At 34.4% G+C, this 24,403-nt stretch overlaps 2 protein-coding genes and 1 long non-coding RNA gene across 7 annotated transcripts; 1 reads left to right on the top strand and 2 right to left on the bottom strand.

Moving 5' to 3' along the window:
- On the bottom strand, positions 4,169 to 10,268 carry LOC18589853. 4 transcript variants are annotated; one of them, XR_001929158.1, is made up of 3 exons: positions 5,342 to 10,268; positions 4,832 to 4,867; positions 4,169 to 4,732 (listed from the first exon to the last, which is right to left on the bottom strand). XR_001929158.1 is itself a non-coding variant. In XM_018126528.1 (3 exons), exon 2 carries the CDS (start codon positions 7,363 to 7,365, stop codon positions 5,374 to 5,376), a length of 1,992 nt encoding a protein of 663 aa, XP_017982017.1. In that variant the 5' UTR covers positions 7,366 to 7,394; positions 9,695 to 10,268; the 3' UTR covers positions 4,169 to 4,732; positions 5,342 to 5,373. The 4 variants fall into 4 exon arrangements, 3 of the variants coding, with proteins under 3 accessions (XP_017982017.1, XP_017982016.1, XP_017982015.1); XM_018126528.1 differs by lacking the exon at positions 4,832 to 4,867 and having other exon boundaries at positions 5,342 to 7,394; positions 9,695 to 10,268; XM_018126527.1 differs by lacking the exon at positions 4,832 to 4,867 and having other exon boundaries at positions 5,342 to 7,387; positions 9,695 to 10,268.
- Positions 10,648 to 18,257, top strand: LOC18589851. Of its 2 annotated transcripts, none has more exons than XR_001929437.1 (3): positions 10,648 to 13,367; positions 13,455 to 13,665; positions 17,766 to 18,257. It is a non-coding gene; the product is annotated as an uncharacterized LOC18589851 (long non-coding RNA). The 2 variants fall into 2 exon arrangements; XR_001929438.1 differs by lacking the exon at positions 17,766 to 18,257 and having other exon boundaries at positions 10,648 to 11,222; positions 11,308 to 13,367; positions 13,455 to 15,215.
- On the bottom strand, positions 18,754 to 24,061 carry LOC18589850 (calcium-dependent protein kinase 8). The gene is made up of 9 exons (XM_018127320.1): positions 23,637 to 24,061; positions 22,695 to 23,260; positions 21,884 to 22,007; positions 21,585 to 21,728; positions 21,206 to 21,358; positions 21,001 to 21,116; positions 20,677 to 20,844; positions 20,016 to 20,246; positions 18,754 to 19,371 (listed from the first exon to the last, which is right to left on the bottom strand). Exons 2-9 carry the CDS (start codon positions 23,208 to 23,210, stop codon positions 19,225 to 19,227), a joined length of 1,599 nt encoding a protein of 532 aa, XP_017982809.1. The 5' UTR covers positions 23,211 to 23,260; positions 23,637 to 24,061; the 3' UTR covers positions 18,754 to 19,224.

The raw sequence follows: 24,403 nt of genomic DNA, 5'->3' as shown, positions 1-24,403 counted from the left end.
ATTTCAATCATAACAACTCACCAAACAAGGCTCATTTTTTTTAAATTGACACTTGTTCCCATGCAATTGCATGCTAGTATAGTAGTTAAGTATATAAATATAATAAGACATAACATTTGAAACATATTTTTAATCTATACACAATCCACACATAAAGAATTCACATATGGACTAGCATATAACACTCAACAATTTTATATTTTTGAAATCACATTTCATGCATTTACTAAGCATGCAAGTTAAAATCAAAATTTCATGTTAACAACCACAAGAGAAATGTTGAGTCCAAAAAATAAAAACTATTTACAAATATCTAATCATTGTTACCCCAACTAGATCCCCATGAATGAAGAAACGCACAAACATGTCTCCATCACATTCCTTAGCTTATACAAGAAACTAAGTGTAAAAGAATTAGAAAATAATTATTGGTATTGAAGGTGAGACATAAAGTCTACCAATGCTCACTGTATACTACGCCATGTCCAGTTGCATGTTTTTTTTTTTTTTGTATGTGGATAAATCATTCCATCAAGTTAGCAAACTAAATATTCATTCTTTAAAATGGGTTAGTTCACTTTCCCAAGAAACTACACTTAGGGTATATTTGACTCGAATATAGAATAAATGAGGAATAAAATCATTATTCTGTAAAAATAGAATAAGAGAGAAATAGTTATTATATAGTTTAGTTCATAGGAATGGAATAAGATAAGAATTATTATTATGATTTATTCTAATAATTAGTTGGCAGGAATAGGTTTAAGAGTAATTAAGGAATAAGTAGTAAATGATAAAAATACATTTAATTAAAATTAAAGAATTTATTTTTTTTAAAGATAAAAATATTCTAAGTAATAAAATCAAAATACCTTTTACTATAATTAAATAATATTTTCACCAAAATACAAACATATTTTTATTATAGTTTAATAATATTTTGCATTAGAAAAATTAAACCTTTTATTATAATTAAATAATATTTAAAATTAAAAGACAAAATATATTCTTCATTAAATTTAAATAATACTGAATAATATTCTTTATTACATTTATTATATTCAAATAATAATATTAAATAATAATCTTTATAGTTAANTATTTTTTATTACATTTATTATATTCAAATAATATTATTAAATAATATTCTTTATAGTTAAATAATATTAGTATATTAAATAATATTTAAATATTTTCATTGCCTTTTTTTTTAAAAAATGAAGTAAAAAATTTTAGTGTCTTTTGTGCTTTAGAGGAAGGAGTGAGGAAAAGAGAGAGAAAAAAAATAAGTTGAGTATTGTTTTATAAGATAATTTTTTAAATTGTAAAAAAGTATATTTATATAAGCAACTTCTTTTCTTATTCTCAATAATTCAAAATAGCCATTACCAAAGGGTTTTGGTAATGACTATTTAAGCCTCTTTTGAAATGACTATTCCTCAAAATAACCATTCTATTGAATCAAATACAACTTTATCGAAGAAATGAGAATAGATGAAGAATGACTATTTCATTCCCCCAACCAAGCACGCATTTATTTCATTCCAATTCTTTTTCATTTTGAGAAACCAAAATGATTGTAACCTCTGAATCACACAAACCACACTTATATAATTTAGAAGATTTACATTAGTAGTATTATACAAAATTTACTTTGGACATGTATAAGGGGTCCAAATTAAGCAAATTATATTTTTCTCTATGATAAAAAGGAAAAAGTTAATATTTTGAAATATTAAAATAGTTTTGTCATTCTTTAACCCAAGAAAAAGTTAATTTTTTTTTTCAATCATCGAAGAAGCGAAATATTCAAATATCTAACTAGTGAAAGGCTTCACCTACCCAAGCTGGAGCTAGGCAACGACATTAGTTTCAACAAGAAAAATACAGTGCGAAGAAAATTAAGAATCTCATATGCATGATGACAAAGATAGTGGTAAACTTTATCTTAAATTCAAGGCTTTGTTATCACTAAAACTAGAATCAATATGATCACATCATAAAAATTTAACACTAAAACTTATAATTTAATACGACAAGTATACAATAAGGCCCAGTGCTAAATTTTCACTAAAATTTTATCTCTAACTTAAACTTGTCAACAAGCTATGGAGTTCAAAATTTATTTTCTACATGTAAAATTCATTGCATTATTGTGACATGTCAAATCAAACATGGGCTTAAAATCAAATAAATTAATTTAAGTCTAGAAAACACAACCTGATTGAGTTTGTGTAGCCTTTTCACCCATGCATTCTCCTTTATGTCTCCATGAAGGCAAAGACCAACCACATCTTCCACCAATTTGAATATTATCCTTAAGATTGTTGTAACAATTGATAAATAAATGAAAAAATAATAAAGCAAGTGAAAGTAAAAAGAAGTCTGAGGTTAAGATTATTGTAACATCTGATCATTTTTGCCCTTTAAAGTGCGAAACTTAATTTCAAAGGAATGTAACGGTTATTCTTTAAGATTCACTAGACTCTCTTTGATTAGTTTACACAAACTATCAAGGATATCAAGAACAACAAAAAAAGTAATAACAAAAAAAAAAAAAAAGCAAGGGAAGTAGAGATGAGATGGCAAGAAAGCTGAGAAGAGAATATGTGAGAATTGAAGTGCGTTGAGAATGAAGGTTGAGGTTAGTATTTATAAAGATGAGAGAGAATCAAGAAAAAATAAAAATAAAATATTCTATCACATTATAAAATATTCTGAAAAATCAGGTAAAATGAATGTTATAGAATATAGGTAAAAGTATTGAATTTAATTCAATCAAAGACTAATTTTTATAACTTTATAAAATATTTTAGAAGATCAAACGTTATAGAAGATAGGGAAAAGGATAACGTTATAAAATATTTTGAAAAATCAGGTAAAATGAATGTTACAGAATATAGGTGAAAGGATTGAATTTGATTCAATCAAAGACTAATTTTTATAATTTTATAAAATATTTTGGAAGATTAGGTAAAATGAACGTTACAGAATATAAGTAAAAAGATAACGTTATAAAATATTAAAAATCAAGTAAAATGAATGTTAGAGAATATAGGTAAAAGGATTAAATTTGATTCAATCAAAGATTAATTTTATAACTTTATAAAATAGTCTGGAAGATTGAATTTGATTCAAGCAAAGACTAATTTTTATAACTTTATAAAATATTCTAAAAGACAAGGTAAAATCAACATTACAAAACATAGGTAAAAAAGATTGAATCTGATTCAATTAAAGACTAATTCTTTCTTTACCACAGTAAAAGGACTGAGTCAAGATAAGATAAAAAAAAAACTACTAAAGTATAAAATATCACTTGGGTTAGCTCACGTGTATCTTTTCTAATAAGGAAAAATTTCACACTTTCTGAAAATTTGGCTCGATTTTATGTACGCGCGAGCCCAATTTCTTTTCATATTTACAACAAAGCTCATGATGAATTTGTTAATATAAAATACTTAACATCTTTTGTAGCTAAATAATGTATTATTGAAGTTTATGAAATATCATTATTTTTTCAATAAATAAGATAGTGGCAACAATATCAAATACATTTTTTGATTCCCACCCATACCCTTTTTAAACATATCAGCAGTACCCTACTGAACTAGACAGATTGCGGACCACCGCTTTTATGGAAAAAGGGCGCATGGCCTCTTTTTCCAATGGGCCCTTTGCTCCTTGATTTTTATATTTTGGCTGCGACTAGCAATTATCATTCTCTACTAAAAAAAAAGTGAGCTTACAGGGTGAAATATATATATATATAAAATAAATGCCAAAAGAGTGAGAAATCCCACGAAGAAATATTAAACCACCTGGCATTGTTTCAGATTCCAGATTGACTGAGTGCTGCAATTTGTCATCGCGGAAAATTTCTTGCAAGTTTAAAGGTCAGGTGAGAAAATCCTGGCAATTCATTGAGTTTTGGTTTGGAGTTACCTTTTGTGTACACCAACACAATGCTTTGAATAGGACAGTGCCTCTTCAATGAGTGAAAGGACAAGGAAGATTCTATGGGGCTTTTGGTGGGGCTTGTATCCCACTGGAAAGCAGGAGCCGGTCATAGAAGAGGTACCCCTCGGTTTTGTTGGCTATAAATTAAACTGATAACTGCATTGCTGAAGGTGCAAAGCACATCCTAAATTCCTCAGAAAAATCAATATGATTTTAGCAGGCTAACGGCTGCTGAGAGAATTGCCATTAACCCATCAGATCAAACGTTTCAGAAACATCTATCAATAATTGTTATAACAGCTTTGGAGAGAATAGCCATTCACCCATTACATCTAATTACTCAAAGCCAACTGCAGGTAACAAGATACCAACAGAGGTCATGGGTAATAAGAGAGCTGAAATCATTCAACATATAAACCTCATTCATGAAATAACATAGTTAATATAGAACATGCACCAGGTAATGACTGGTGAAGATAGTATGGTTTCATCTTTTCTCCAACAGACAAAAATGACAATATTTTTTTCCCCAGAAGCTACTCGACTTTGGTATTGTCTTGTTGTTCTACCCATTTCTGTGTCTAACTTCAGAATTGCCATGTTAGCCTACCCGTTTCTTTGTCTCCCTATCAAGTCACCATCTCTATGCACATCTCAGCTAAGCCTCCTATTTCCATGAGAAGTTGCTGGCTTGCCAACATTGCTGAATCTTGATAATCCAGGGTTCATGGCATCCAAAAACTCCTTCATATGTCTGTCAATATATATTTACCTGCAAAAATTAAACAATACAAATTTTCAAAATTGACATTGGATGAAAGGTGTAGGTTGATTTACAAAAATATGTACAAGATAATTGTAGAATAGTGACCTGCGGTCAAGATACTAGGGAAATCATTAGCAATCCCTACCAAAGACAAGAACTCATAAGCATTAATGGTCAATACAAAAATCTTGATTTATTTTACTTCTGCAAAGGAATAATTAGATATTCACATTTTAGTGGCCTGAAGGATTATATTATTTCATCAAAATCTTTATGAATAACATAACATAGATGTTTGCAGAGGAAGAAAAAGGCAGAAAAGATAGAAAGAAATTCTTTTATAACACATTCACATATGTAATTGCATTAACAGCTGATACACAAACCAATTACAAGTGCAAACACAACTTTGTTCTCAGAATCAATTACCATCTGGAGAAAGAGAATCAGTAATGAACATAAAGTCTTTCCACAGAGTCCAAATAACACAAGTAGAATTTGAAGATGTGCGGTGAACAAAGTAAATGACACATGCTTAAAGAAAACCAATGCCAAGTCAAAGGATATAGACGCCCACCTACTTTAATAACCTTTAGGCTTAAAAAACACACTTACTTTGTTTAAACTGCAGATTTTCCAGGACTACTTCAGCTTGCAGCACCATTATTGCTTTGGCTTTCCTTGCTAGAATAGCTTTCATTTTTCACACTGATGAAGTCCATGCCTTCTTTGGATTCTTTATCAGATTCACTATTCTCCAATTTGACTTTTCCCTGCAAAACATATGGCTTTGGTTCTTCTGGACTTACAACAGGCTGCAGACAGTTAGATGATTCACAGGGCTTCATGCTCTCAGCTTCCAGGATAGATTCTGTCTCACGGTTAGTATTCATGCTGTCAATATGTTCAAATCTTTGAACACTGGTGATCCCACTTATTAATTCATCTTCACCCTTGTTAATGGAAGCAGCCAATTCCATTTGATGAGCAGCCAGGACCTCCCTCTCATCTTTGACATCATGAGGGTTTAAGAGCAGACCAGGAATGACAGCTTGTTCAGCTGTTCTATTTTCTGTCTTTGTCAGGTTTTCCACCTCATTAGCAGCATTTCTACTGGCATCACCAGATCCTTTAGCAGTTTTGTCCTTTGAAGTGAGATCCAGTGTAGTAAATGAAGCTTCATTTGATGTTTCATCTCCTTCACTTGCTTTCTTTCCAAGTGTTTCACTGCTAATGTTCTGAAGATTAACTTCCATTGCCTCAATGTTGATATCAATATCCATTTCTGTGGTCTTTACTTCATCACACTGAACGTGAGACTTCATATCTGCCTCCAGCTTCTCCTCAACATTGCCAAATTCTCTACTTAAAGCTTTATTGGTCCTCATTCTTTTAGCTCTTGGCATAAGTCTTTTCCTTGAACCCTTTGGCTTTTTTGCTAATTCAGCGATGCTGATCTTTAAGGAGTCATCTTCCACAGCTTTCCCACTTTCTTTAATCCTACTGTTGTCCGATCCCACGCTCCAGAACTCAGAATGAGACTTACCTACAGTTGTTTCTGCTTCAAACTCCTCAGTAGCTTCTTTGACAACTTCTGAAATGAAATTAGATTCATCTTCTTCAGGACTTGCCTGACCAGGTTTTTCCATGTCACTGGCCTTATTAGTTACTAGTTCATCAACTTTCTCTGGGATCACAGCCACATTAGAGACCAAATCCTCCAAAGTAGCTTCAGTGCCCTTCCTGTACGTTTTGCGGCTTGTCCTTTGGCCCTCTTTCTTTGCTTCTTTTTTCTGCTTGGACTCTGAACTCTTTGTCATTGATTTTGCACTAGTAAGATCTGTTGAGTTCTGTTTCATCACAGCTTCTCTAACATTGCCACTATCCAATCCATCAGCTTTTCCAGCAGAATGGGGTTCACTTTTCAACTTGAAACAGTCAGTTGGTATTACCTCAAGTTCAAAACGTTCTTTCCTTAAGTCCAACACCTCTTCATCACCATCTTCATACAGAATCCTATGCAGCCTATTCTTGTTATCAAAAGCAACAATGCGTCCTATGAACCATCTGCGTGAACCTGACCAGTAGACCTTGACTCTTTTACCAACTACAAATTCATTGTCACTCTCCTCCAGATTAACCATGCGAAAAGCAGGTACCTCTTTCCTAGGACGAAGCCTAGACAAACTTTTCTCTGAAGATGAGAAATATGCACGAACTATTTCTCCATCTGCACCCCTCTTCTGCTTCATTGGAGTGACTACGTTCCTGTTGTCCTCTTTCTGGACAGTGTTGTCTACCTCTACCTGTCCATTGCCAATGGGAACCCCTCCACCAGTCTGACTCTCCTCCCGCTTAGAGCACTCTGCCTTGGACTTACCTTTCATAGTTATCATTTCTGTACTTTCTTTTCCCTTAAAATTTTCAATACAATTTTCTGTCAAGCTTTCTTTTGCTCTGTATCTAACACTGTTAGATCTCCCACTAACAAGCTTCATCATCATTTCTTTCGGCAGACTCCCTATAATTAGGTCATCATCCCCGGCTATCTCATTTGGTTTGCCTCTGCCAGTGCTTGCCCTAGAATACACAAGTCCATATATTTTCTTATTGGCCCTTTCTGCTACCTTATCAGCCATCTTGAGAAACAGAATATCAAACCTGAAAACTTACAAAATTGAAGTGTTGTTGACACGTATTCAGAAAGGAAACCAGAAGGAAAATGAAGGGTACCAAATAATGAATTTAGAAGATAGTCCCAACTCAAAGTAACATACAACATGTTTAAACTCTTGATCTCATCCACAGCCATAAATGCTTATTTAAGTTATTTAGTGTTGCAAGAACTTCTCCTCAACCCAGACCTCTTGCATGACTTGGAATTCTAGAATATTTGTCAATCAAATTACAAGGGTTTCTAGTTAAATGCAAAATTATTCATTCCCTCAAGACAATTGCCCAGAGTAAGAGTTCTTTCTGAAATGAGCCTTGTATTAGTCATGAGGAACCATCAACCATCCATAACTGACCTGACAGAAATTGAAAATAATTGAACTACACACACGTTTAATTTTTCTCAACCCTATGGCAGTGAAGAAAGGACCCTAGGTATGATGGATTAAGCAAAGTCTTAGAGGCTACAAGTAAAATGGCTGCAGAGAGGACCTAAGTTATAAGGGATGCTCCTTGATCTCAAAAATTTCCAAAAGAAGTTTTTGTAAGTGTTTATATTGAGTTATACATGTTAATAGGAGATATATGCTGTCGCTGATATTCTTACAGGTGTAGCAATGGATGAAATGGAATTGTTTTAGGCCCTATGCAGAACAGCTTCCGGCTAAAGCTTTAATGAAGCATGGAAAATATTTTGCAATGCTCATAATTTAGATGGTTGAGTATTGAAATGCCCACGCATTGAATAGAAATTAAGCAATATGTATTAAACTTGAAATGATTCAAGAAATTCCCTAAAACTCAACACAGAACATTTTATGTGGTATCATCACCTAGTTCATCAAATTCACAACCATCAAACTCCAGGGATTCCATTAGGCTGGACTAATTCTCTGAAGTTTGTTGGATGAGAACACACCAGTTAAGCAGGTAGAAACAGTGAAACAGAAGCAGTCACATCAAGCCTATTAAGAGTAAAGTTCTTAAGATTTCTGAGTTTAAGTCAAGTGGAACTCCTGAAGGTCCAATAATCATCACAACATTTTAAATGGTCAGGGAAAAGGTTTGTCAAATTGCATAGTGTGTTGCTAGTCCATTATTCTCTTCAACCTCTCTAAACCCTACTGTAGAAGGCATTGAAGTTTTGGAACTCTTTGCTTGTCAAATTTGCAGGATGCTACTTGGGAGCTTGTGTCTGATGACAGTTAGTAGTTTGAATGTGTAAAATTGCTTGAGCAATAACAATTGAGGTGTAAGAATTCAAGAAGAAAAAGAAGAGACACACAAGATAGCTCAGAGAAGATGACTCTGATTAAAAGCTTGAAACCTTTGCCTTTGTGGTCTGGTAAAAAAGATACTAGTTTTTTTTAAGGGAAAAAGATACCTTTTTATGAACAAAAAGATGAACTTGATCATGACACACAGGTACCTACACTCTACTTATTTATCTATTTTTTCACATTAGAAGCCTTCATCATTAGAATTGAAGACTAAAACTATATAAACATAGAGCTAAGTCATGTACAATCACGAGAATTAAGAAAAAGCTGGGTGAAATTAAAGCAGTCTAAACATGGCATTCGGTGTCAATTTTTTTTTTTTGAAACAATAAGAACTTTTAAGAGGAATATAAAAGTGATAAGCAAATAAATCCAAGACTAATGACCAGACGACTGATACTGGAAACCCCAGATTCATCAGTAAAGACCTTGTTATCTTGAATAAAATGAGTTGAAGACATTCAAGAGAGGCTTGAAACCAACATTATCAAAAAGTTGAATCCTTAAGGCAAAAAACCCCAATGGCCAGAAACACATCATAATTAAAGCTTAAAAATGAAAATAAAAACCAAATGTCACATAAAACCCCTTCATAAACGAAGAACCTGACTATAGTCAAATGGTGATCAGATAATTTTATAGCAGAAAGAAGGTGAAAACTAGGGTGATTTCAAGGGAATTATTAAGATGGCTTTGTTATAACTGTTTTTCTTTCAGGAAGTTCGAAGTTTTTGGGTATCAGAATCGCTTGAAAGAAGAATTTTCACAGAAAAGCACATAAAGACTTAACCTTTAGCCAAAAACAAAAAACCCAGAGGCCCAGTTTTGACAAAAGAACCTCCAATCCAAAGAATTGGTACAACTGATGAACTGAAAACCATAACCTTTACCTAGATTAGAAAAATTGAAAATTGAAAACTTTGACATGCAAAAATCAGGAAATGCAGATAGATAAGAAATGTAGCCAATAAAATGTATAAACCAAAGGAAGGGAACAAGAGGCAAGGCAGCTAACCTTGAATTGCAGTCACACAAAAGCTTTGGCTTTGCAAACTATGAACAACCCCAAAAGCTTTCTCAACTGAGACCCTCAAAAACACAAAAGAATCTTTAAAACCCTCTCTTCTTTACACAGTGAGAAACAAAAATACCCAAAAGGCCAAAACTGCTTCTTGGCGAGCAAGAGAGGGAAAATAAAAACAAAAGAAGAAAAGACAGGACAAGCCTGAGTGTCAGTTCAAGTAAGCTACAATGTGCCAGGTGAGGTTTGTTGGTAAGTTACAAGCGCTGTGTCCACTTTGTTGGGCTTTCTATAATGTAAGCATTGGATGGGCACAAACAACACGCTCAAAGCCATGTCAGCTTTGAAATGTGGCGGGAATGTTGTTGGGTTGTGACACGTGGCTAACTGTGCTTGGCTTTCTGTTGCAATTTGCAACTCGCAACTCAGCACTCAGCGGCATTTACTAGTACCCTCTGTCTTTAGTTGTAAAATCCAGCTTCACTTCAATTGCAGTGATTTATGCACATAAGATGCCTTCTTAACACTCGTTTCTTTTTTCTACATGTTTTCTAGCTTCTACATATTTTTCAAAGGAAAAAGGAAAATAGATAAAAAAAAATGAAAGAAACATTTCATCATCAAAATCTGTGTTTTTCTAATGAAAATAATGTTTGTCTTACTACACATCATTAATATGTTAATCTAATTATAATATTTTATTTATGAATTAATTGATTTATTCATGTATCGATAATCCTACCTCTAAATATGTTTTTAGGCACAAACTAATAACAATTTTATATAATAAAATATACCACAAATTAGATTATTACTACTCAAGATGCCAAATAGTTGTAATTCAAAAAGGAAAATATAAAAATAAATAATAATTTGCCTTTAAAAAAATAAATAATATAACTTAGAAACTCATAGATAATAAACAACAATTTTATGCGCATTTATTTAGGAATTGGGATGCAACACCTTATCATTTTACTTTAAAGGGCACGTTTTCCCTGGCTTTAAGTCGTAACTTGTAAGCTGTACAACTCCGCAGTCCACACTCATGGTCATGGGATGGAGGGCTACTGGAGGAGTGCATGACAGTTGACACACAACACAAAACCAATCCACAGCCAGCCACATGTCATATCCCATTAGATTTCCCGCCCCCTTTTGAAGCCTAACAACTCGGAAGAAATCACAGAACTCTTTCAAGGGTTGTGATTCCTTGAAAAGATTACTTATGTCAGCATTCCAGCCAGGGTTTATGGCTGATTTTCTATGCTTTCCTGCATATGCGGTATCCAATTCCTAAATGCTATCTATGGTTGTTGGGCATGTAGGTAGTTTTCTAAGCTTTGATGCATATGGGTTTCTATTTTTCTTGTTTTAAAGTTTTTGTTATTTGCACTTATGGATTCCTCCTGACATTTTGATTTCTCTTTGCATTTATTTGTTTGGGTCTTTGTTTCTACAGATTTCACCTTTTTTCATCGTTCCGGTTTGTTTGGTAGTTTACAAACTATGAAGAACCTAGGTATCAGCTTTTTCCTGTTTCACTTGTGAGCTTTCTTAAATGCATTAATTATATCATCTGATGTATGAGTTTTCTTCTATACTAGAATATTAGGTCATCTTCTGCAGCCATGTTGCTTGTAAGCACCAAAAACTTCTGGCACCTAGGGTCTTTTCTTCACTGTGATAGGGTTGAGAGATGATATAGTGGTTGTAGTTCAACGTTTTCATTCTTGTCAGTTACTGACAGTCGATGGTTCCTCATCAATCATACAAGGCTCCATTTCATTAAGAATTCTTACTTTGGGTAATTATCTTAAGGAGTTGTAGAATTTTGCATTTAACTAGGAAACCTTGTAATTTCCAGAATTGCAGGTCATGTAAAAGCTCTGGCTTAAGGAGAAATTCTTGCAACACTGACTTAAATAAGTACTTATGGTTTTAGATGAGATCAAGAGTTTGAACATGGTATGTGCTACTATGATTTGGGGCTATTCTTCTAACTGCTCCCTTATTTAGCACTCTTGTTTTTCTTCTGGTTTCCTTTCTGGATATATCTTGACTAAACTTGAATTCCACAAGTATTTAGGTTAGATATTCTGCTTCTCAAGATGGCTGATAAGGTATTAACAGGAAAGCCAATAGAAAGATTTATGGACTTGTGTTGTAGGGAAACTTCTGGCAGACGGCACCAAATGACATAGCCAAGGATTCTGACCTGATTATAGGGAGTCTGACAAAAGAAATGATGAGGAAGGTTGTTAAGGGGAGATCTAAGGGAGGTAAATATAGAGGAACAGAAAGCTTGACAGAAAATTGTACTGATAATTTTAAGGGAAAAGAAAGTACTAAACAGATGACTATGAAAGGTAACTCCAAGGCAGAGTGCTCTAAGCAGGAGGAGAGTCAGACTGGTGAAAGGGTTCCCATTGGCAATGGACAGACAGAGGTAGACAACACTGTCCAGAAAGAGGACAACAAGAACATAGACACTCCAATGATGCAAAAGAGGGGTGCAGATGGAGAAACAGTTTGTGCGTATTTCTCATCTTCACAGAAAAGTTAGTCTAGGCTTCATCCTAGGAAAGAGGTTCCTGCTTTCCGCATGGTTAATCTGGAGGAGAATGACAATGAATTTGTAGTTGGCAAAAGAGTCAAGGTCTACTGGTCAGGTTCACGCAGATGGTTCACAGGACGCATTGTTGCTTTTGATAACAAGAATTGCCTACATAGGATTCTGTATGAAGATGGTGACAAAGAGGTGTTGGACTTAAGAAAAGAACGGTTTGAACTCAAGGTAATGCCAACTGACAGTTTCAAGTTGAAAAGGGAGCTGTGTTCTGAAAGAAAAGTTGGTAGTTTAGATTCTGCCAACAGTAGGAATATGTGATGAAAGAGAACTCAAGAAATGTTAATGGTGCAGCAGTGACAAATGTTAATATCTTTTCAGAAACTGCTAAAAGAGCTACTAAAGAATTTGAAGCAGAAGTTACTGTAGTGAAGTCTCATTCTGACTTCTGGAGCATGGGATCAGACAACTGTGACATTAAAGAAAGAGGGAAAGCTGTGAAAGATGACTTCCTGAAGATTATCATTGCTGAATTAGCAAAAAGGCTGAAGAGTTCAAGGAAAAAACTTATGCAAAAAGCTCTAAGAATGAGGACCTCCAAGTCTTCAAGCAGGAAAGATAGCAACTGTGGGGTGAAGCAACCTGCAGATATATAGGCTCACATGCATCATGATGAAGTGAAGACAACCAAACTGGATTTTGATAGCAACAATGAAGATAACCAAGAAGCTAAATTATTAGAGGAAGAGTAGAGAGAATGAAGCTCTTGCTAAGGAAGCAAATGAAATAGAAGGAGTGTCAAATGCAGCTCAAACTACCCAGTTCAATTTCATGGCAAAGAACAGAACTGCTCTAGAAGCATGTAAGATTAGTGGAGATGCGGCTAATGAGGTAGAAAAATCTGATGAAACAGTAACAGATGAAGAAGATTCTATTACTTCTCTCTTTCTCAAATCATCACAATGTGAAAGATGAAAAGAGAAGCTGGCTGCACATGTAGAATTTGCTGTTTAACTTGAAAAAGGTGAAGAGGAGCTATTGAGTGGAAGAAGCAATGTAGTAACTAATGATATCTGTTATGTGGAAGAAGCTGGTGGGGTAAGTTTTTAAAAACGTTATGAGTCTTGTTTTCTTTTTCTTATTTGCAAAAAATACCTAAAGAAGCTACTAAAAATTTTGAAACAGAAGCCATGAGGATGCACTAAAAAGGAGGTGAAATTATAGAAAGGAGCCATTTCTTCAGAAGAAGAAATGAAGATGAGAGATCATGCCGGTGTCTTGATGGGAACAAAAGTCTGATTTGTTACAAACCCAAATGAAGAAAGGTAGGTAAGGCAAAAGCAGCAACAAGAAGCAAAGACAAACTCGTCAAAATGGAATGAACAGTTAAGAAAAGGTGAGTATTTTTTCCATTTCCTCAAGGATGCATGGCTGCTAATAAATTAAATTAAAACATAGTATATTGCTTGCTTGCTTTTTTGAAATGAGGGCATAGTTTGGTTCAGTCTTTTATTATAGTTAATATCACACACAACTTCATCAACTGATGCTGAGAATTCTCTTTGTCTCTCTCTCTTCCTTCCTTAGAGATAACCAACCTCAGAACAAAATGCATTTACAGCCACTTTGCATCTCCTAGGGCCTTTTCTATGTTCCAAATGTATTAATTTAGCTTCTTTTCTAGGTAGCTTACTTGCCAACTTCTTGACTTGGAACCATTTTCTAGCACCAAATTTCAACATAAAAATTGTTATCATTCCATAAAAAGGACTTATGCAAAGGCTAAAAGCAAGATTAAATCATTACAACTGTTGATAGATTATACTTAAAGCCAGATTAAGTGATTCCTTAGGGTTGAGTTGAGATTATACTTGCTAAATTAGAGATGCTTTTATAGAGTATTTTGTGAACCCTAACTTGACTGCTACTGTATCGGCTGCAATTTCTCTGCTGGTGCTATGCAGTTATACCATGTTATTTTGTTTTCTACCACGGAGAGCATGTAGCTAAAAATATATTAAATTAGGGGCTTTCTACAATATGTCGCAGGTTTGACTTAAATGTACATAAATCCTCCTGATAAAAGAAATCATTAGAGCTTTTTACAAAATTAGATTGAAGGCAACATGAAAAGATGAAAAAGTTGAATTCATGCATATGAGATATCAATTCAGCTAAAACAATTAAACTTTAAATAAACTTGAAAATCATTATAAATGAACCATTTGGAACTTACAGGAACATCTGAATTTGATAGAACAGAGGTGGCAATGTCTAACCTTTTTGTCCTTCACTGCAAAACACTTGATAGAAACCTTTGCTATGTCTGAACCTGCAATCTAGGAATTCTTTTTTTTTTTTTTCTGTTTACTAATGAACAAATCAGTCCAGAGTGGTAGCCTGTCAGTGGCAGATCCTGGTTTCGATTTTATCATAAAATTGATTGTCTTTATTTAACTATGAAATGGTCACCAAGAAGCAATAATATAGTTTACAAGATTACAGAAACACAGAAGACATGTAATTAATTTTGACAATCTGTACCTTGTTTTCTTATGACCACTATATGACTCAACTTTTTTATCATATCAAAGTTTAATTTCAGTCAATATTGAAAATTGCTAGTTATATGCCTGAAATATTAGAAAGTGTCAGTGTGGTGTTTTGGTTATCAAAGTTATAAATCAGAAATCACCATTACGGACCACATAATTTAGAGAACTTGAACCTGCATGTGTGCATCAGTTTTCACACTTTGTGAGTGTACTTTAGTTTGTGGAGACTACTGGTTGACTGGATGAAATGATACAATCACTTTCACGGGACTTTAATTGATTGTCAGAGAAGACCTACAAATGCAAAAAGGAAGTAGAATGAATAGTTGATTGGCTAAAAAAAATAATAATTGACAAAATTGTCCAACAAATGTGAAGAGATTAATTACAATCAATAGCTAGGCAGCTTTCAACTTATTGTATCATGTAAGGAGAAAAGAAATCAAGCAAATCAAATGCTGCAAAAGGAAATTGTAATATATCAGGTGGAGGGTTGATCTAATATAAAGAATTATAAAAATCTCTCAATTAAATAAATAATATTATCCAAAATCAAATCTATCAACTGGAAGGATAATCAAATCCAAAATCAAAAGAATATACTTCCTGGTATTTACTAATCATGATGGAAGAGGAGAAATTCTGATGAAGGTTAATTCTATGGAAACAACAGAAAAAGTGTGACATCTCATCTCCTTAGTAGGAAGGGAAGAAAAGATGGGGAGAGGAACTCACCAAAAATGCTAGGCGATACCAAGCTATTCACTAATCATGATGGAAAAGCACTGACAAAGGACTATAAAGAGAAGAGAAATTCTCATAAACGTTAATACTATGGAAACAACAAAAAAAGTGTGGCATCTCATCTCCTTAGTAGAAAGGAAGAAAAGATGGGGAGAGGAACTCACCAAGAATGCTAGGCGATACCAAGTTGTTCTTCTAAATTTAAGAGACTGGTCTAGGAGACCATCTGGGGTAGGTAAAACCATTGAGGTTTCTTCTCTTTATAGTAACAAAGTAAAGATATACATTACATGTAAGTTTTTCTTATTGGTTACATGTGACCTTACGTTACACAATGGGTAGTAAGTACATTGGTGATATAGCAGTCGTATATTTCACGCTCTAAATTCATTGGGTGAAATGAGAGTGGTATATGCAACAGCTAAGTTCATTGGTCGAATATCAGTAACGCATGTCTGGAGCTAAGGTTACCAGTGAAATAGAGTGCTATACATGGTGCGCCCACTGTCATTTCATACCACTGTATACAGCTAATGCACCATGTCTTATCCTTTTGTACAGCTAGACTCAAACTTTTTAAGTTTTATCTGAAATTTAATCGTCTGTATAAGGAATCTCAGGTATATAATATACAAAGCTAATGCTCAATGCCGGTATAAACCAATTATTTATGTATGGGATGATGAACCTGGCCTGTGAACTAGCTATGTTCAATGTTCTAAACATTTTCACCCTCACTATGACATACTAGTTGCATGTCTGTTTTCAGAAAGTAACAATTTTCAGGATTCTCAAGTTAAATCCATAGTCCGTTGTGAATGTTTGTGGCTTTGTTTTGAATTGTTATAAGTTGATGGACAAATCTGTTTGATAAGAGTAAGATTTAGCATTATAAAAATAAATCTGTAGACATGAAATCAATGATTTTTATTAATCTCTGTTCTTTTAAATTGCTTTCTGGCAGGGGGTGGTTTGAAAATAAGCAATTCAAATGCAAGATCATAAATTGATTGATGAAATTTCATAACAAAATCAATTTGATTGCAGTTTATGGAAGAAAATTAAATGCTATAAACTGGTGCAGATATATTAGAAGATATTACAATGGCAACAAATTTGATGCTTTACAGTTTACAGAATCTGCATTAAATGATTTTCAGATACCGTGTGAAGATAATTCATAAGAAATTATTTTGTTTGCCTCCTACTGATTGTTGAAGGGCTTTTACCATTATTTATGCAACAATTATTATTTCATTACTGTAGCATAAAGTTCGTGATTAATGGAATAGCTACCATTCACATAAATGCATAGTTAAATAGCCAAAAATGATAAAAATTGAAGGGAAAACCTCTGTGAGATAATCCCTTTTATATGGTAAAGGTTCCATTAATACAAATATAAATCCCTTGTCACTATATAAAACTGATGAAAGACTGAATGCAACCATCTCACTTGTTTTAAAACAAGAGGAAGAAATCAAATTAGCTAACAAAATTCGTTACCTCATAAGAGTTTCAGCAATAGAAGTTAATGCAAATTTGCAATATGTACATCTTTATGACAGTTAAGTTAGGGGTCAGGGGATTTTGAACTTGAAAGCTCACTTTCTAAGGTGAGGTGTGGCTATCATTAATCTATTACAGTTTTAGCTGAACAACATAGATAATTTAGCCTCAGGAGAGAGGGAGAGATTTGTTGTGGTAGGCATTTACTAGGTTGTAGATAGTGAAAAGAATAACTAATTGTGCATATGGTTGCTTATGAATTGAATGTATCAATGGCACATTCCTATTCTCTTTTCCTCAGCAGGTAATGCGGAGCTATAGTGCTGGTGTAGGCTTTCCTTGCTCATATGCTATATATCTTATCTTATTCTATGCTTGCTATTCAGCACAATCTAATACTGGATTGGAAGTTTAGATGCTTCAAAGTCAAGTCTTGATTGAAACTGGAACTCAATGGGTCAAAACGTTGATATGCCAAACTGAAACATACAGCATCAAATTATCTAGTGTGCAAAATATTCATGAAAACATTTCACATTGTAATGTGTAATGTGTTTATAAGCTTAATTTCTGTCAGAATTTGGTGGTTGAAGATGCCAAATATGAGTAGAATCTATGTCTGGTGGGCACACAAGGAATGCAATCTAATCTTTAGAACCTGGCTTATGATCAATTTTTAGTTTTGCAGTTTGCTTGCTTTCTGAATGGTGATTAGAGGGGAACAGCTGTGCATGTCTCTAGAGGGTGCTGTCAGCTGACATGGTCTGCATACTGTCATTTGAGTAAAGCATTTGATTAGATGATATGCAGGATTATATCCTCATGCAATGTCTAGTAGTTAGTACTCGAGTCACTCTTGAGTTATAGAAATTATGTACCTGATGACCAGTGTGAGATTTGCACTTACCTGCATGAGTTTTGGCAATTGAGGTTGCAAGCAGACCCGCAGGTTTTTTGAACTAGTACTCTTAAGTTATCTAGCGCTGGTTAACAGGACATTTTGAACCGAAGTGTCCCGAGGAGCCTGCTAGAACCGGACTCAACTTTCTTTGAAATCCATCCTACCCTGCTTTAACGTGTCTGGTCAGGTTGGTTTTGGGTTAAAGTGAGCCTGAGGTGCTACCCTGCAGAGCCACATGTTCAATGTAGGAGTTTATTAGTATTTGAGATCAGCAGGGAAGGTAGCACATTGAATTTGTGAAATACTAACATATCAACCAGAAGGCCAACTAATTATAACAGCAAGTTAAAACGTTTCCAGAGGTTGGTTCATTGTTTAAAGTTGTGTCAGGCAGGTGATAAATTCCCTAACCAATGGGAATGGAAAACTTCATTGTCACAGTGCTCGTTTGGGAATTTCATATTAAATTGGCAGACCGCAATGTCAGCTAATGCTAGCGACTGAGAACAAATAAAGTAGCTAGGAATACATTGAGCGTTCTAGGAATAAATCTCATCACTAACTCATTCATAGATGGCAATTGGCTGCTGCCATTGGAGTAAAATGCAGGCAACTGATAACGCAGAAAAGAGGGAGTGAAAAAGGAAGGAAATCCATAATATAAGCCGCCATTTTTGTAGAACTTGCAACTTTCTCTAGACCAAAGGGTCAGGAAACATGAACATTGAGCAATCAATAAATGATTCTGGTTTTTAAGGTATGATTTAGACAATAGTAAAATAAAGCAGAGCAGGCCAAGTTTAAAGTCCTCAAATCACCTAAAAAGCTCAGGGTGGAGTGGTTCTATCTTTTAGGCTTTGGACAGCACATGATGAAAGCAATTGAGACAGACAAATTGAATGCCAGACAAAGACTTTTCTAACCAAAAACACCATTAAAAGCCTGATTGACATATTTACAACCACAAATTGTGGGCTAGAACAACCAACACTTTTTGCCTTTTCCTCTTCCTTCAGCAACTAACTCATCACAAACAAATTTCGAACACAGCTTTTTAAAAGACACTATAACCACACCATTTTAAGCCTACCTATCTCAGGGGTTTCACGTGAAAAATTAAATTGAAAGAAAGAAAGAAATTGACAATAATATTTATCAACCAAACAAAAATCAAGGCAATTCTCTTTTTTTTTTCCGTAGCAACATTAGTTTCTTTTTTGTGATTCCTCTTCATTCCACTTAATACTCAATTGGCTAATTGCAATGAACCATCCCTCATCAACTTCAAGCTTAGACTGTTAAATCTTTCCCGTGAATATTGTCTCGATGCCTTTCTCCAATCGGTACCAGCCTTCATCATTGCAACAAACTCCTCATAACTTATGCGTCCATCCTGCAACATAAAAGTAGAAGCTTTAACTTCCAATTAAACAGCTTGCATCCAAGCGCAAGACATGCAGGATTTGCACATATGTAAAGTAAACGATGCACATAAGCAGCTATTTATATATCTCAATACAATAATCTATAGCAGAAAGGCAACGGATGAGGCAATGAGGTGCAATACAGAAACTAGCATGATCGCTGAAGAGAAGTGACATTGATAAGATGAATGCATCAAACTCTCCAGGTTGTTACTGAATGCAAAGTGGGGTGGTTGTTTAAGGTTTCGAGTACTAAAAATAAAACAAATGCACACTTATCACATTTTCAGAATTAGGTTTCCACTACTGATAAGACACATAGCTTCCAATTATCTGCCAATGCAAAGAACAAGCAAATAACAGATAAACAATAGTGAATAAAACATTATTCAGTCCAGCAAAGGAAACCAAAATCAGAATCAATAGTGATAGAAAATATATATGGCTTAAATTAGATATTTGAGAAATGACTTTAATTTGCTTTTAGCTACAGTCTATAAGACGAGCCCTTGGCAATGATATTTTGAGGAAATATTGTCAAGATGAAGCTTTTTTAAGTTCAAATAGGAGACACAGTTACTGAACATGAAATTACAGATGTGGCAGTACTCACCTTGTCAGTGTCAACATCATGCATAATGGCATCGATAACTTCCTCACTACTGGTGTCAACTTCATCATTTAAGGCATCTCTCAGATCTTCTATCTCTAAATAACCACTTTTATTTAGATCAAAGAAAGCAAAAGCTTTATGTAAGTGCTCATCATTGGCCATTTTCTTGAGGTGAACTGAAACTGCTACAAACTCTCCATAATTAAGAGTTCCATCACCATCAACATCAGCCTGTTAAAAACAGGTTGCAGTTATTAAATTAATGAAACTGGAAATTCTGAATAGGAAACATTCGTCATAGAAATATGGTCAGACTCTGGAAACTGACTTTCTCCCTCTTCAAGATTTAGGAGTGAAGGATCAGAATATAGACTTTATGCAAGTGTCTCCCAAAAGATGAAGAATTGACTAGGACGATAGAAGTAAAGAATACTGAAGCTTAACTTTTCTTTTTTATACCCCCTCCCCCACCTCAAATTTCATGTTCTTCTATTCGGTTTTTCTTGAGTGAGAAAACATTGTCAAATTAGTTACGGACTTCAAATGTTTAAAGACAATATAAAAGTTAAAATAAGGGGTTGCATTAGTCACATCATTATTTCTTAGATTTGAAGGGATCAAAAATAAAATAAATTTAGGGGTCAGGCACAAATAATCTTACAGCTTCCATTAGGATCTGCAAATCTGCATCAGGAATCTGTTGGCCAAGCTTTTGCAACCCCATCCTAAGCTCGTCAAGGTTTATTTTGCCTTGTTTTCGAGTGTCCATCATTTTGAATGCCTCTTTTATGCCAGCTACTTCCTCCAGTGACAAATGCTCAGCGATCACCTGCCAAATCAAGAAAACTCCAAATTACTGTCAGTACAAAGTAGAAACTAGAAATGTATACAGCCGATAATGAACCAGTTCCTAGGTAGCCCCAAAAAATTGTATCATGTAACTGAAAAGTAGATATACTATAAGAGGAGATATTTGAATTAATACCCTTAGAGCTCTCTTCTTCAGCTTGTTCATCACAGAAAATTGTTTGAGCCTAGCTTTCACAGTCTCACCCAGAGGAACATTGGGAGCTTTCTTGGCATTTTGTAACCATGGATGTTCTGCATACAATAGTTTGGATGATTTTTTATAGAAGGGCAATACATATCAACATACATAAAGCACGCCAGATAAATGTACAGAAGGTTACCAAGCACTTCCTGAGCAGTAAGACGCTGCTTTGGATCAGGGTTAAGCATTTTCCTTACAAGGTCCTTTGCATTATCAGAAACCTTTGGCCATGGGTCCCTCTTAAAGTCAATAACAGAGCGAATAATTGCCTGTGCCACACCCTGCTCGGTCTCTGTATGAAAACATGATACTTGTTATTTATATCGATTATTCTAAAAGAAATAAGAGTAGATGGAGAAAATTTTAAACAGTTTAAAAAGAAAACTTTTTCTTGATGTCTCCCTTATCTTTGCCCACAGGCTCTGGAAGCAAATCTCTACCACTATCTTGAACTCTAAACTTCATAGAGTCAAATGAACAAAAGAAAATGGTTAACCCTTGAAAATTGAAAGACCAACCTGCCCAGAATGGCGGGACACCACAAAGTAAAATATAGAGGATAACTCCAGCACTCCAAACATCAACCTCTGGGCCATAATTACGTTTAAGAACCTCTGGAGCCATATAATATGGACTACCAACGATCTCATTAAAACGCTCACCTGTTAAAAAGGGCATTATTGAGGCAAAACTGAGCTGCTTGAGATAGTTTAAAAAAGGAGATAACTAAAGCAGTCTGAACTTAATTGCCATCGAAGATGGAAAAGGGGAAAAACACTTCTAATGCTTAAATAGTCAAATACTTAATACGCAATACCAGGTTTGAAGAAGACTGACAACCCAAAATCAATTGCCTTCAATGGGGCAGTTTCCTTCTTATTTGCAAACAAAAAATTCTCTGGTTTGAGATCACGATGCATGACTCCATGTTTATGACACATCTGCAATACAAAATGCATACAGCTTACAAGGTTATTTATCTTCATGCTAAATGGAAACACCGTCGTCCAGATAAAGAAAAGAGAGAACAATTGCATAGAAGTATATAGACAGTGAAATGTGAAGAGAAACAACATTGAACCCCAAACATTAAAGATTTCAATTTTCTCAAGCAAACTCCAAAGTCCAGGCAGAAACAGGTAAGGTACTTCAAAACATCCTTATTAGCTATCATGAGCTCATGGAGACATAATTATAGTATATAATATGTCTCACAAATAACTTTTAGAAACATAAAGATAAACTATCCACCATGAATGCCTAAAGTTGTCAGACATGTGGATTTTATACCAAATGACAAAATCCAATCTACCAAACTGATTGTTAAGTGCACAGAAAATATCTGAAAAGGTGGGTTATACACCAAACCAACAAAAATTCAACCAAGCAAATGGATTGAGTTTATCATATTGCTTCAAAGTGGTTAAAATCAATAAGAACATCTACTCATTTAACATTAATAAATATTTAAAACAAAACAGCAAGAACAGATGTAGGACTCATGTAATGCTGAAACCAGTTTTTTAGCAAACATATAAGGAATAACTGTGTGGACATCATATATGACCATAAACATGAAACGCAAGACTGTGCCAATTCAACAACAGAAAGATCATTCACAATTCAACCTGAACAACTTCGACAATCGTCCTCATAACCCCTGCAGCTGCCCGTTCAGTGTAGTGTCCCCTTGCAACAATCCTATCAAACAACTCTCCTCCCTCACACAATTCCATCACAATGTGCACAGCATCATCATCCTCATAAGTATCCTTCAACGAAACAATATTAGGATGCTTAGGCAAATGCTTCATTATCTGTACCTCCCTCCTCACATCCTCGATATCCACTGCAGTCCTAAGTTTCTTCTTGGATATCGATTTACAAGCAAATTTATCACCTGAGCTCACATCAGTACACAAATATGTTACGCCGAATTCACCACGCCCCAGCTCACGGCCTAGATCATATTGAGCTGAAATGTCATGCCCAGTGGGTTCCTTCAAAACCCGTAACTTGAAAGTAGTAGCAGATCCATTAGTGACAGCATAATCATCACCAAAAAATGGATTAGCTTTGTTCTTGTTTTTCCCTTTTTTATTACTCTGAACTGGAGAACCAGGGGTAGCACAGCAATTTCCCATGAATAAAAAACTCTCCAAAACAACCAAAAGCACTCAACTTTCCAAATTTCCTGAAATTTCACGAAAAAGCCCATAAGCAACACAGATAAAGTAAGGAATCAAGCTCAAAAACTTGTGAGGCAACCATACAGTTAATAAGTCAAAATTAAAATCTTAGATCCACAACATCAAATAACGTTCAAGAAAAAAGGGTTTTTTTTGGCAAAATATACACCAAAAGTAGTCCCAAAAAATGAGGAAAAAAAAAAAAGAACAACTTCCTAGAAAGTTGGAAGATTTAAACTTTGAAAGGTATTTTACAGACAGAAACAAACCCCTCCAACAAGAAACAAAAATTACCCAGAAAATCTGTCTAAGCAATGGAGCACCTTAAACTAAGACAACATATGTATTGCAAATTAAGGGAAGAAATTTAAACTAACCAACCTTTTGTTTTCTTTTTGCAATTTGAGCGCTGAGAAAAGAACCTGAGGAAAACCCACAAGGGTTTCGGAAATGAAACTTCTTTCACTACAGAGAAAACGAAAAGTTTTTTTTTTTTATATATATTCTGGGTGAAATGTGGAAGGAAGACAATTCAATGTGTGAGAAAAAATGCTTAAAGAGATGATAAGAGAGAGAGAGAGAGAGAGAGAGAGAGAGAGAAGTCAAAGCTCTCTTCTTGACAAAGTACTTCCTCTCTCTGAAACATCTCTCTCTCTTTTCTTATTTTGTTAAAGAAAAAAAATCAAAATTTACTCTTTTCTTTCTATCTTTTCTCTCTTGATTCAACCATGGAAGACAGACAGATAGAACAAGAACCCTTCTCTCCTTTCTCCCCCTTTTTCCTATAATTATTTTCTTCCAAAAATTACCCAAACAAACCTCAAAATAGAAAAAGGTATAATAAAAATTTTTGTTTCTATTTTTGCTTTTCTTTATTTATTTTATTATTATTTCCAATTCATTAATAAAGCTTTCTAAATGTTTGCTAAAAAAATAGAAATGCAAATAAAAGTACTTGAAAAGGTTTTAGCTGAAAATATTTTGTATTTTTGAAAAAAAAAAAGAAAACAAGAAGAAGAAGATAGGTGAAGGGATACACTTACCAAGTTGAAATTTAGAGGGTGATTAGAGCTTAAACCCACTTATAATTAGGGATGATTAGATCATAAATCAAGACACTTTTATAATGCAACATTTAGATTAATCCA

This window comes from Theobroma cacao, chromosome 9 (genome assembly GCF_000208745.1).
Source record: "Theobroma cacao cultivar B97-61/B2 chromosome 9, Criollo_cocoa_genome_V2, whole genome shotgun sequence".
Lineage (NCBI taxonomy): Eukaryota > Viridiplantae > Streptophyta > Magnoliopsida > Malvales > Malvaceae > Theobroma > Theobroma cacao.
This window is presented reverse-complemented; position numbering and strand designations above follow the sequence as displayed.

Bases quoted from the DNA above. Each gene is read 5' to 3' on its own strand.
- LOC18589853 (XM_018126526.1), bottom strand. From the start codon at position 7,365: ATGGCTGATAAGGTAGCAGAAAGGGCCAATAAGAAAATATATGGACTT.
- LOC18589850 (XM_018127320.1), bottom strand. From the start codon at position 23,210: ATGGGAAATTGCTGTGCTACCCCTGGTTCTCCAGTTCAGAGTAATAAA. The intron at 21,729-21,883 runs GTATTGCGTATT...CCTTTTTAACAG, and splicing joins GTCAGTCTTCTTCAAACCTG to GTGAGCGTTTTAATGAGATC. The intron at 20,247-20,676 runs GTAAGATTATTT...TGTTTTTAACAG, and splicing joins TGCAGATCCTAATGGAAGCT to GCTGATGTTGATGGTGATGG.